Source organism: Halichondria panicea, chromosome 11 (assembly GCF_963675165.1).
Source record: "Halichondria panicea chromosome 11, odHalPani1.1, whole genome shotgun sequence".
NCBI classification, from domain to species: Eukaryota; Metazoa; Porifera; class Demospongiae; order Suberitida; family Halichondriidae; genus Halichondria; species Halichondria panicea.
Window position 1 is genome coordinate 6043058 of NC_087387.1, and position 13706 is coordinate 6056763.

At 41.4% G+C, this 13706-nt stretch overlaps 4 protein-coding genes and 1 non-coding gene across 6 annotated transcripts in view; all 5 read left to right on the plus strand.

The window, feature by feature from the left end:
* Positions 1-4146, plus strand: part of LOC135344161 (gastric triacylglycerol lipase-like) — a 4751-nt gene extending 605 nt beyond the window's left edge. For both annotated transcript variants that reach the window (XM_064541295.1, XM_064541296.1), the window contains exons 3-9: positions 630-825; positions 1936-2185; positions 2308-2469; positions 3093-3164; positions 3217-3285; positions 3482-3605; positions 3914-4146. In XM_064541295.1, coding sequence (XP_064397365.1) covers positions 630-825; positions 1936-2185; positions 2308-2469; positions 3093-3164; positions 3217-3285; positions 3482-3605; positions 3914-4038 — 998 coding nt within the window. In that variant the 3' untranslated portion in view covers positions 4039-4146. The remainder of the gene's footprint in view (positions 1-629; positions 826-1935; positions 2186-2307; positions 2470-3092; positions 3165-3216; positions 3286-3481; positions 3606-3913) is intronic.
* Positions 1-13706, plus strand: part of LOC135344131 (scavenger receptor cysteine-rich domain superfamily protein-like) — a gene marked incomplete in the record, with an annotated part of 804697 nt that overhangs the window by 69503 nt on the left and 721488 nt on the right.
* Trnas-gcu (transfer RNA serine (anticodon GCU)) lies at positions 2528-2609 on the plus strand. The gene has a single exon. It is a non-coding gene; the product is annotated as a tRNA-Ser (tRNA).
* LOC135344163 (gastric triacylglycerol lipase-like) lies at positions 4233-7883 on the plus strand. Its single transcript, XM_064541298.1, has 9 exons — positions 4233-4440; positions 4649-4769; positions 5210-5405; positions 5556-5805; positions 5865-6026; positions 6392-6463; positions 7056-7127; positions 7181-7304; positions 7697-7883. The coding sequence occupies exons 1-9, from the start codon at positions 4333-4335 to the stop codon at positions 7813-7815; spliced, it is 1224 nt and encodes a 407-aa protein (XP_064397368.1). The 5' UTR covers positions 4233-4332; the 3' UTR covers positions 7816-7883.
* LOC135344080 (uncharacterized) lies at positions 8470-13381 on the plus strand. The gene is made up of 2 exons (XM_064541166.1): positions 8470-8641; positions 8764-13381. Exon 2 carries the CDS (start codon positions 8769-8771, stop codon positions 13218-13220), a length of 4452 nt encoding a protein of 1483 aa, XP_064397236.1. The 5' UTR covers positions 8470-8641; positions 8764-8768; the 3' UTR covers positions 13221-13381.

Consider the following 13706-nt stretch of genomic DNA (forward strand, 5'->3'; position numbering starts at 1 on the left):
GGTTATTAATGTGTATAGAGCCAGAGGAGGCAGGACACGCATCACGTGCGCCTCAGTAATTAACAATCCGAAAACAACTAGACAGGGATTTGTGCAACGAGCCAAAACAGCAGCAACAATTTAGTTATCATGTAGTGAAAGGATGTACTAACTTATGGATCGCTGATCCAGTGGGATCCCGACTCATTAGCTTGAAATTCCAAAAATTGGTTTTCACTGGCTACTATGCATGGAGAGCAGTCTAAGGAGGTTAACTCAGGTTGGTTGCCGTCTTTCATTGCAGTTCACAGTATTTGAAAGTGATGTGAGCTTGCTAGAGAGCACAGCAGTAGATAAGATCTATCACAGGCACCATAGCTACACTGACATCGATGGAAAGGTTAAAGGTCAAAAGCTATTGTATTCATTGCCATGTGACTGATAACGTAGGTACTAAATATGACAAATTCTTTGAACAATTAAGTTCATTTGGACACGCCCACTCACGTGATCAAAGCATTACCACATGAGTGGGACATGCCCAACACACATACGGAGTTATAAAGATGAAAAAAGTTCATAATTGTGTCCTCCCTCCTCTGCAGTAATTATACTAATGTTAACTACAATCCTCTCGCTCCCTCCTACAGAGCGTCCAGTATTCTTCCTGCAACACGGTCTCCTCTGCTCCAGCACCAACTGGCTCACCAACCTGGCCAATGAGAGTCTCGCCTATCTCCTTGCCGACGCTGGGTTTGATGTCTGGATGGGGAACGTCCGAGGAAACATTTACTCGAGGAACCACACTACGCTGAAACCAAGTCAGAAAGAGTTCTGGAATTTCACGTGAGTTGTATAACAGTTGATATGCACACAGTTTTCAAATTTCAAAGTGGTGTTTTTGCAAATTTGGTAGTAAACTGTAAGTGGTGGTGGTCATTTGTCTATCTTAGTGGTGGTTTTTTGTTTATAAAGGTGGTTTTGCAGAAACTTTGCTGTGTAAAGCTTATAAGAGCCAATGTACACTGTGGCTTACAGATGAGTAACCTCAATACTTAACTACATGTAGGTGGGTGAACCTCCCCCCCCCCCCCCCAACAAATGTTAATAATGACATCATCACATTAGTACTGTCTATGATGTGAATATGTAACTAGATCTACTGTGATGCACTAGCATGTAATAGGGGTGTGGTCAACAAATGTGGGAGTGGCCAAACATTTTACAGCGTGCAACCGAACCTTCCCCCAAGAACTTTTAATCCTAGATGAGACCCTGGCATGGTAATTTTCTTTTGCAAGTGCACTGCATATATAGTGTGCAATCCACTATACTTAATTATGTATACGTACTGTCAAATCTTACCTACTCTTGGTACTGTATGCATGACTAAGAGGTGTAATGACTAGGGACAGAACAGGTGCGGCCTAGTGGTTAGGGTGGTGGCTTAGTAGATCAGATGATAGATAAGGCGTGGGTTCAATTCCCTCTTGGGGGACTTTCTTTACAAATCAGTTAGTAATTTCCCTAAATTTTGAAGTCATCATACTTCTTCTCAAGTACATATAAGTTGGGGCGTCGCCCGGTTTCTGTGAAACGAAGTTTCACGGAAACCGGGTTACAACCTAACTTACCCTTTTTAAGGTTCTGTCTTTTTAGAAGTGGACGATATTATTTATTCTCAACTGATTGAACTGTATTGAACTGTATTGATGTCAAAGTATGGCCGCGAGATCTAGAATAGTCTCTATAGGTTGCTCCTCTGTAATCACACTGTACATTGGCTTTTAAGCTTTGCACTGTTGCAAAGATTCTGCAAACAGCTGTATACCAACCACCGGTATACCAACCACCGCATGCTGATCAGTGTGGGTATACAACTATTCCTCTACACATCTCAATAAGTATGTAAAACAGAGTAGAAGTCATTTCCTGTACTTGTATATTTCCCATCAGATTTGACGAGCATGCTGCACTAGACCTCCCTGCCATGATAAACTATGTCTTGAACACGAGTCAACAATCAGACTTGTTTTATGTGGGTCACTCTCAAGGCACTATCATGGGGTTTGCAGGGTTCACCATCAACCAGACACTCGCCAAACAAATCAAGACCTTCTTTGCACTAGCTCCTGTCACAACGGTTAAATATATTAAAGGACTATTTGAGTGGATGTCAGAGATACTAGTGAAAGATGCAATTAAGGTGAAGAGTGTGTGACTACACGATTGTGCTATATAAAGAATCTCTCCCCATTGTCTTTATATACAATTGTTTCATTGTGATTGGTATACTAATCATGTTCCTTTATATATACACACATGCAGTGGTTCTTCAATCACTTTGGAACTGGAGAATTCTTTCCGGACTACGAAATACTAAAAATACTCGGTAAAGACTTGTGCACTCCTGATTTGAAGTTTATAGATGGGCTCTGTGAGGACGTCCTGTTCCTCATCTGCGGCTTTGACCGCGGCGACACGAATATTGTGAGTGTAATTATAATTATTTGATCCGCTGTGGTCTATGTTACTGTGACTTATGTGAGACGAGGTGGCCGAGTGGTTAAGGCGATGGACTGCTAATCCATTGTGCTCTGCACACGTGGGTTCGAATCCCATCCTCGTCGATTTTTTGAAATTTGTTGCTCTAAATAATTTATAACATTGTACTGTGATTTATGTGGGACAAGATGGCTGGACTGCAAATCCATTCCTCAATCAGCACGTTTGTTTATGAAAAAGCGTGGGCTGAATAATTTCAAAAGCTAAGAGCTTGTGTTGTGAATGTCCAAAGTCATTGTTTTTAAACCGTATAGCGGGTAATTTTTGTGGGGTAAAATATTCGTTATTTTCGTGGGCAAGCTGACCTCCACGAAATTTTAACGTAGGCATGGCTTATCGGAACGTAGGAATGCCGTGCAGCCACGAGACTAAACGAAATTTTTACTCACGAAAACCACCTTTTCTCGAGTTGAACGAATTTTTTACCCCACGAAACTTACCCGCTATACGGTAGTTGAAACCTATTTCTCATCGAATATTTTTCGTGCCTACACTAATAATCCTACACTAATAATCTAATTACCTCACCCACCCCACCCCCTGTTTAGACTCGTCTCCCCGTCTACTACACCCACACACCTGCTGGTACGTCTGTCAAGAACACCATTCACTTTGCTCAGGTAAGGCCCTAGCGTTTCATTGGATTATGAGTAGTCATGATTCACGCTGCAGGAAGTGGACTCTGGGAAGTTCTGCAAGTATGATTATGGAACGAAGTTGAACATGCAGGCATACGGAATGGTAGGATTTGTAGTTCATGGGGCATGCACTGTATTGGTTTATGTATGCATCCGACATGCATATAACGTAGCAACTTAGCTATGTACATGTACTTGTATACTATAGAATGGTGTAATGTCTTATAGTTTGTTCCTCCAGCCCACCCACACACGCCCACTCCCTCACACCACCCACACATGCCCTCACACCCATACAGCCCAGCCCTCCCTCGTACAACGTGACAGAGCTGAATGTCCCCACTGCCTTGTTCACTGGTGGCAATGATTGGTTGGCTGACCCCACTGACGTCAATGCCTCCATACCACTGCTCAACACTACTGGTGAGGGAAGGCTTAGTTGTGAGAAGATCGTTGATTTCATGTTCAGTTTCTACAACTCTTTCAAATCAAATAGATTTGCAGTGTGCCATATACATGCACTGCAACAGTATGTGAAACTGTTCTACAGCAGTCACCATTGTGTAATAAAGGGTGGCTTGCTTGTATATAGGGACCCACTGATCTGGCTGTATTATGGACTAAGAGGGTGACCTGCTTATAGGGTGACAGGTTGCATGCCTGTCTATCAATGGAGGCATCCACACTGCACGTTTACAATGCACTATCATCCCTCCACACACACTATACAGGAAAGGTATTCTTCAGGAAGCATATTCCGAAGTACGACCATTTGGACTTCATTTGGGGCCTCGATTCTGCCACTCTGGTGTACAGTGACATTATCCAACTCGCTAAGAACATACTCAAACTATGAGGCCATCCTTATAAATAAGCTGTGGACTTTTTAATCTCCTGTGGTGTGTGTGTGTGATTTTACTTTTTACTTGTTGCGTTGTCTAGTACAAATATGGAATTTTTCTGATTCCGGTCAACAAAGATTTAATTGCGTTATCTAGTGCAAATATGCAATATTTCGATATTGAATTGATGCAAATCCGGTCAATGTTTGTGCTGATGTCGGCATATTTATGAGAGGGGGGCATGAACAGTATAAAATACCAGGTAAACAACAAAAAGTAAAATAGACCCATTAGCTATCTTGTGTGTGATGACTATGGTTGGATCTCTGCTGGTGCTGGTACTGCTGGTATCTGTTGCCCTCTCTCATCCACTCAGCTCTAACTATGGACAGGACCCAGAAGTCAACTATGGCCCGGTGAGTTGCATTTGCTGCTGCCGGGAAAACCTGCTACTTGTTTAATACGACGTACTGTTCCCGGGAAACCTGCTACTTGTTAATTGTATTAATGCGTACTGAGTTAGCTGCTTCTGTAATTTATAAGATCGATTAATGTACCTGTTGGTGATTAATTGGCTATAACTTACGGACCGTGGCAATATATAAATAATTTCTCTCACTGTAGATTGAGTTGATCACCTCTAAGGGCTATCCTGCTGAAACACACACAGTGATCACTGTGGATGGATATGTGCTGGAGATGCATAGAATTCCCGGACCAAAGGGGACGATGCATCAAGACGAGAGTGAGTGATGTGTGTGTATATAGTGTAGTGTGTGTGTGGGAGGGGGGGGTAATCCATGTGTGTTTGAAAATCAGAAGATGTATAATTATTGTGCATATAATGTACCTCAGAACAGCCTTAAATGGGAGTAGAGACAGTGTACCTTGCATCAGCTGAGTGGCTGTATCATAATGGTATAGCATATGATGAGTGAATAATAGTTGCTTGCTGTAATTATTCATTGTTCTGAGCACTTTGAAGTACAATGGATATTGTTTTCTGCCGGCCATCATTTTATTATTCATATTAGCACAATGAGACATAATTGCAGCAAGCGGTACATGTGATTAAGGCCTATACTCATGTGCTGACTGTTTTTGTTTTTTATGAAAGATAAAGTCTTTGTACATGTATGCACTCTAATCAACTACAACGTACAATCTCCTCCCTCCCTCTTACAGAGCGTCCAGTGTTCTTCCTGCAACACGGTCTCCTCTGCTCCAGCACCAACTGGCTCACCAACCTGGCCAATGAGAGTCTCGCCTATCTCCTTGCCGACGCTGGGTTTGATGTCTGGATGGGGAACGTCCGAGGGAACACTTACTCTAAACTGCACACACACCTCAAGCCAGATGAGAAAGCTTTCTGGGATTTTACGTGAGCTCAATAATTAATCATTATTATGTAAAACAACCATCAGGCATGATCTATATCTGTATAGTCTTTTCTACACGTTTATATAATTCGCATGAAATCCTGTATTACTCTCCTATATAGTAACAGTGCCGATATAATTATTCTGATTAGATATGACGAGCACGCTGCAATAGACCTCCCTGCCATGGTGAACTATGTCTTGGACACGAGTAAACAATCGGATTTGTTCTATGTGGGTCACTCTCAAGGCACCGTCATGGGGTTTGCAGGGTTCACCATCAACCAGACACTCGCCAAACAAATCAAGACCTTCTTTGCACTAGCTCCTGTCACAACTCTGTCACACATTCAAGGACTGTTTCACGTGTTGGCCAACCCACTCATCTATCCTGAACTAGAGGTATTAGTATTACCAACTACTGCATGCTTATAATTATATCCCTCTTCCTGTACACACAGTTTTTGCTGGAGCATATTGGTACTGGTGAATTTTTTGGTAGTAGTGACATCATCAAGTTCCTGGGCAAGGATGTGTGCATCCCTCAGTTTCATCTCATCGATGGTATCTGTGAGGACGTGCTGTTCCTCATCTGTGGATTCAACCCTGACAATATTAACATTGTCAGTATATTATCACTAAGGCATGCATACACCTTTATACTATAGGGTTACATTCGTAGCTAACTCTGAAGGGATAAAACTTGTATTGGGAACGTTCAATAGTGGTACAATAATTATGGTGTGTGTGTGATTGCTTTTGTGTAAAAGCATTCGTGTACGTGAAGCCTTCCCGTAACTTTAGTGAGGATTGTCCTATTTCACGATCAAGAGATTCTTGTAGCCTTGAAAGGCCTTATCTATAATGATGTGGTTAGATCAGAATTGTTTTTGTTTTGAAAAGCATTGGGCCTGTTTTATGGTTTTTAGAGGTAGATAATTTGCCTGATTTCTCTGATTACCCCCCACCCACCCCACCCCCTGTTTAGACTCGTCTCCCCGTCTACTACACCCACACACCTGCTGGTACGTCTGTCAAGAATCTTATTCATTTTGCTCAGGTAAGACTTGTATATTGCAAAGTGTTCAGTATAATTATACTTCGGTGCGCATGCGCAAGCGAGGTATACGGTAGTGTGTTTGTGTGTCTGTGTGTCTGTGTAGACTGCTACAGCTGCTTAAGGATGAATCAAGTGCAAGTAAGAGTTTCTTTAGGCTTCTAGTTATGTTTACTTGGATTTAAATTCGTGGATTTGCAAAATAATGCTTCGTTCTTGAGTTATTCCTAGTTTTGCTTACTTGGAATGCTATTGCAGAAGAGCACGTAGCCAAACTTATTTACCGAATGTTGCTACTCTACTTAGTAGTTAGCTCTGCACTAGAATGCTAGCTATTTGTAGCTGCAAGAGTGAGAAGAGAGCTGCAAGGCTCTGCAAGACGGCAGCCATTAATTTTAGACTTTAACTTTTGGCATCGATCGTTTTTAACAACACTCATGGTCGATCATATTACCCACTCTTTGAGTTTGCATGCATGATTGTAATTATTGAACTGCTATTAGTAGCTTTATGTTATGTAGCTTTGGCATCTCCACCGAGGCATCAGCACCTGCGGTGCTTTCATTATAACTGTCATTTGTTCATACATACATAGGGAGCCCACAATGGAAAGTTTGCAATGTATGACTACGAGAGCAAGGCAAAGAATATGAAAGCATACGGAACTGTAAGTATACTCTCACACCTCACACACACGCCCACTCCCTCACACCCACACAGCCCACCCCTCCCTCGTACAACGTGACAGAGCTGAATGTCCCCACTGCCTTGTTCACTGGTGGCAATGATTGGTTGGCTGACCCCACTGACGTCAATGCCTCCATACCTCTACTCAATACTACTGGTGAGGAAAGGCTTTGAACATAATTATACTGTTATAGCTACACGGAATTATAAGTATAGGTACGCATGATATAGCTATAGACACATGCATGCATGATGTAATTATAGCAGTATGTAATTGAATTCCATAATACAATTATAATTTGCATGCACTTTAATTAGTTGCCCTGGCAATACCGATATTATCCAAAGTTTACTTTACTGCATATGTTCTCACACACCTCATACGGACACACCACACCACACCATGCACACACCACACACTCCTCACACACACCAAACACCCCTCACACTCACCTCACACACCTCACATACCACACACACCACACACACACCTCACACACCTCACATACCACACACCCCTCACACACCTCACACACCACACATGTACAGGACATGTGTTCTATCGCAAGCATATCGTGCAGTACGACCATCTTGACTTCATCTGGGGACTGGACTCAGCTAGTGTTGTGTATAATGATATTATTAACATTGCCAAAACCATGTTGTGAAATTTCATGCGTTTTTATTTATGAATTTGTGCCAATAATAATTATTTAAGCTGTTATCACAAGACACACTTTTGACCATAATGAAAGAATTTGTGGGAATGTGAGCTGCCGTTTGATCTGCATGGTGAAGCCAGACTAACAGCTGTTTGTGGTATGTGTGTGTGGTGTGTGCCTGACCCCATATGACCATGAATGAAAAAACATGTTTTACGAGCATCAAACATAATTATGCACAAAATGTGCGGGCAATGATCACTTTGCAAAAATATTGTCGCAAATCCTGACTACCTAAAACATGCAGTCCCTCACATGTCACACAACACACAATGCCACTACACAAAGCATTCCCTCACATGTCACACAACACACAATGCCACTACACAAAGCAGTCCCTCACATGTCACACAACACACAATGACACTACCTAAAGCAGCCCCTCACATGTCACACAACACAATGACCGTCCCTCACATGTCGATCACACAACACACAATGACAGTCCCTTACATGTCACACAACACACAATGCCACTACCTAACAATACAGCAGTGTCAGCCCATGCACACAACACACAATGACAGTCCCTCATATGTCACACAACACACAATGCCACTATAATAATACAGCAGCTATTGTCAGCCCATGCATGCACACAACACACAATACAATGCAAGCTTGAAGCAGTGTATGGTTGAGCAGCTTTACTACCAATACACTATAATGAAGCTTGCATGGTGTATAGTCGTGGGACTGTTTCAATAGAAGAGCATTGACTAACAAAAGTTAGCAAAAGAAAAGAATAAAGAGTACAACATTCGTTCAGCAAGTGGGTTGAAGTTTAGATCTGCATGTGTATATATATAGAGCATGCAATTAATGCACACAGCAATTCTGTACTATTTGCTACCAACAATCATCATCATACATGCATCCCATGCATGCATGCAGATATTATGTTGTTGGGAAATATTCTCAGCTGGTTGGTGCTGCTCCTGTCCCTAGCTACTGTTACCAGGAGTGAGCACTATCACATTGTGCCAGTGGATTCAACTGATTTGTGTCATGACTATCAAAATGGAACTTGCTTTATTCTCGAGCAGCTTATTCAAACAGACCTGTTATCTGGTGGAGACAATCTCACCTTGAGCTTTCTACCTGGAGATCATGTGTTAACTGAGCAGCTATTGATTCGTAAATTCTCACATGTGCATATGACCGGCCAGAACACAAGTACAGCTGTAGTCAGATTTCACAGCAATGGTGAGATACGTTTTGTTAGTACTACTGAATTAAATATTGAACACTTGGGTTTTGTTGGAGCGAATGTCAGACCACAAAACTTGCATCGAGGATTAATCATTGATGGTGTGCACGATGTCTATATCAATGACTGCTATTTCATGGATTTTGAACTACTCAATCCGGCGGAAACCAGCATAGTTAAGATTGTTAATACTCAAAGTGCAACAATTGAGAGCACTCTCTTTATGAACAACACTGGTCAGGCACTGCACGTTGAGGCTGATGATGTGTACATAACAAATAGCAACTTCACAAAAAATGATGGAGGTGCAGTTGACATTGAATCAAACAACTCTCTGATCAACAACACAGAGTTCAACTACAACAGTGCTGAGTATGGAGGAGCAGTAGAAGTGGTATCTGGTACTGTAGTGATCACTTGGTGTACCTTCACAAATAACAAGGCTTCTCAGGTTGGTGGAGCGATTAGTGTTGTCTCCACCAGTGTGTTCATATCCAACTGTGAGCTGACAAAGAACAGTGCTGAAGAGGGTGGAGCAATTGGTGTTTCCTCAGGCAATGTGTCCATCTCCAACAGCACACTGAAAAATAACAGTGCTAACTCTGGTGGAGCAATTATTGTTTCCTCAGGCAATGTGTCCATCTCCAACAGCACACTGAAAAATAACAGTGCTAACTCTGGTGGAGCAATTATTGTTTACTCAGGTAGTGTGTCCATCTCCGATAGCACACATACAAACAACAGAGCTGCCCTTGGTGGAGCAATTGGTATTCTCTCAGGTAATGTGATCATCTTCGACAACACACTGATAAACAACAGTGCTAATTCTGGTGGTGGTGGAGCAATTTATGTTTATTACTCAGGCAATGTGTCCATCTCCAACAGCACACTGGCAAACAACAGAGCTGACTCTGGTGATGGTGGAGCAATTGTTGTTTTATCAGGTAGTAATACGTCCATCTCCGACAGCACACTGGCAAACAACAGTGCTGACTCTGGTGGAGCAATTATTGTTTCCTCAGGCAGTGTGTCCATCTCCAACAGCACACTGACAAACAACAGTGCTAAATATGGTGGTGGAGCAATTGCTTTTTTCTCAGGTATTGTGTCCATCTCCAACACTAACATTACTAATAACAATGCTGTGTACAGTTTAATCATTCGGCAGTCTAATGTGAAATTCACTGGATGGAATATTATCAGCAATAACAATGGCCCTGTCTATGCTTTCAATAGTCGAGTTGAGTTTAATGGACCTACAACACTTAGTAACAATCATGGTGTGTTTGGTGGAGCTCTCAGCATTATCCAGAGTCAAATGTACATTAACACAGAAGGAGTGATCATCACCAACAACACAGCTACCTCTGGAGGAGGGATATTTCTGAGAGAGAGTACACTCCTTGTAAATGAGCCACTAATAATCTATCAAAACACAGCACATCAATATGGTGGAGGAATTTATGCATATTCAAGTAGAGTTGAATTCCACTCCGTATTGATGCTGAGTGGTAGACCAATTCCTCCAAATACACCGAGTGAGATTGCTCAAAACATTGCTACGAATGGTGGAGGTATTTATGCAATTGCTACAACCATTAAACTAACTCTATCATACGTCACCATTGACTCAAACACCGCAACTGCTAAAGGAGGTGGAGTGTATCTAGAACAAAATTCGAAACTCTACATATTGAAAGATGACCTTGAAGAGCTGGATCAATTATATTACGTCAAGTTAATGATTAACAACAACTCGGCTCAGTATGGAGGGGGGATATTCGTGGCAGATGATACAGACAGTAGTACTTGTAGAGGAGAGGCCAACAAAACTAAGACCATTATTACTGACTGCTTCATTCAAACAATTCAACTGTATGAGGGAAACAGCAAAGGTCTAAACTATTTCAACACATTCATGACTAACAACACAGCTACCCAGTCAGGAGCAGATATCTACGGAGGTCTGTTAGATAGGTGTACAGTAAGTCAAAATGCTGAATATTACGATTCTGCAAATGCATTGGACTACATAAATAAAACCATAAAGTCCTCCACCGAATTATCAATCTCCTCTAAGCCTGTTCAAGTAATTGTTTGTAGTGATAACTATAATATTTCTACAAAAAAGGGACACACGTTTAAAATCAGTCTTATGGCTGTTGATCAAGTTGGAAATGCAATGAATGCCGCAATTCACAGTTCTGTTGTCAGTAAGAGTGGAATTAATCGTCTCAAAGAAGGACAGGCAGAACAGGAAGTTGGCAATCAGTGCACAGAATTAAAGTACAATGTATTCTCACAAGACAGTTTCGCTCAGGTGGAAGTCTATGCTGAGGGTCCATGTAACAATTTGGGAATTTCAAAACAACTGATCAATATTTATTTTCTAAACTGCACATGCCCTAGTGGACTCAAACCAGTTCAGTCCAATATTGAGTGCAGGTGTGACTGTGATCCAGACTTGCAACTAAGATATCAGATAACAAATTGTTTTGAGGAAAATGGAGTCATAACGGTGGAAAGAAATAACAACACATGGATAGAAGTCATAAATACTACTAATGAAACAGGGTATGCTGTTAGCAACTGTGTATTTGACTATTGTGTAGAAAGGCCCATCAACATCAGTCTAAGCAACCGTGACAAACAGTGTGCCTACAATCGAAGTGGTGTCTTATGTGGAGAATGTGAACCAGGACTCAGTCTTGTGTTGGCTACATCAAGATGTGCACAATGCTCTGATCTTTACCTTCTTCTACTAATACCATTTGCGCTGGCTGGCATATTGCTAGTTGCTTTAATTCTTGTGCTCAACATCACTATAGCAACTGGAAAGATTCATGGCCTCATTTTCTATGCCAACATACTAGCAGCTAATAGATCAATTTTCTTACCTAATTTAAGCAACTTTTTAACAATTTTCGTATCATGGGTGAATCTTGACTTGGGTATTGAGACATGCTTTTATGGTGGAATGAACTCTCAAGCGAAAGTGCTTCTTCAACTTGTCTTTCCAGCATACCTATTTCTTTTGATGTTCTTAATAATCATTTTGAGCAAGTACTTTGACTCATTTGCAAAGCTCCTCTCCAACAGGAACCCAGTTGCTGCCCTAGGCACACTCGTCCTACTCTCTTATTCCAAACTCCTACAGTTTATCATTGCTGCACTGCAATATGTAGTCTTGGATTATCCTGATGGTTCAACCAATACTGTTTGGTTGTACGACAGCAATGTGCAATACTTCGCTACCAAACACATCCCTCGGTTTGTTGCTGCTGCCATAATCCTCATTGCGGGTGGTTTTTTCACTCTACTGCTCTTTTTAGGACAATGGCTTCCATATTGTTCAAAGGTTATGAAATGGACCAAGAACACAAAGTACATTGGCTTCATGGATACATACCATGCTCCATTCACTCCCAAGCATCGCTACTGGTTGGGACTGCTCCTCTTCGCTTTAATTGTCCACAATCTAGTAGTTGCCATGGCTCCAGACACTTTTCTCCCTATTTTATCATCTGGGGTTTTATCAGTTGGACTGATTGTCTGGAAACCACTGAATAATCGTTTGTATAAAAGTAAGTTCTGTGATTCCCTCGAAAGTGTCTATCTACTCAACATTGCTATTCTTACATTTGGAACCTCTTATGTCAAAGATACAAATAAAGATCAGTCAGCACTAGCCAATACGTCGATGGCCATATCATTCACTCTATTTGTGATAACACTCTGCTACCATTTTTACAAATTCATACTCAAGAAAAGTAACACATGGCTGAAGATAGAAGACATCCTAAGGAACTTAAGAGCTGGAGTTGCAGACAGACGAGCCAACAAAGATCGAGAATTATATCATCCGGTAGTGAATGAAAACGATGACGAAGATGATTACGATCAAAGAGACCCACCTCACACTGATGGAGCCATGGATGAAGCTGACCCTGATCGTTACATCACTCCTCACATTATCAGACCAGCCACGAGGCCGGACCAGCTGAGACTATCCTACATGGATGAACTAGCCCCCCTCACCACAGAGGACTACAGAATACCAGCCCCTCCCCCTCCAAGAGTCAACCATCGTCGTCCTGTTGTTACACACACAGAAATCAACCCCATACACAATGAAGTGTGAATTGTATTATTAGCTTATACATCGTAGTATGACGTAGATAGTATACTCTTGGATGTGTTTGCATATTAATAATTATAGGCAAGGAATTTATTTTGATTGCTTTGTGTTAGTTTTAGAGAGAAGCTATAGACTTGAATGGTTTATACAAATTGTGTTTATTGTACTGATACTTGATTGCTGACCCATGCATTATTTTAACACCTAACACATGCAGGTTTGAAAATTCAAATAACAGATCACTGCAAATATCAATTTCAAGAACCCACCTGCATCTTAATCACTCCATGCATGTGTATATGCGGTGTACTACTCAGTGTGCATGTGCATTCGTACTATTAGCAGTAGCCATAATTAAATGCTGTCAGAGTACTTTGATATTAGCTGTTGCTATAGTCGCAAAGATTGAGTGAGGTTTCATCACCTGTGATGTTGATATTAGTCATACAGGCAACATAATTAATGTATTTAATTTATCAATTTCAGCAA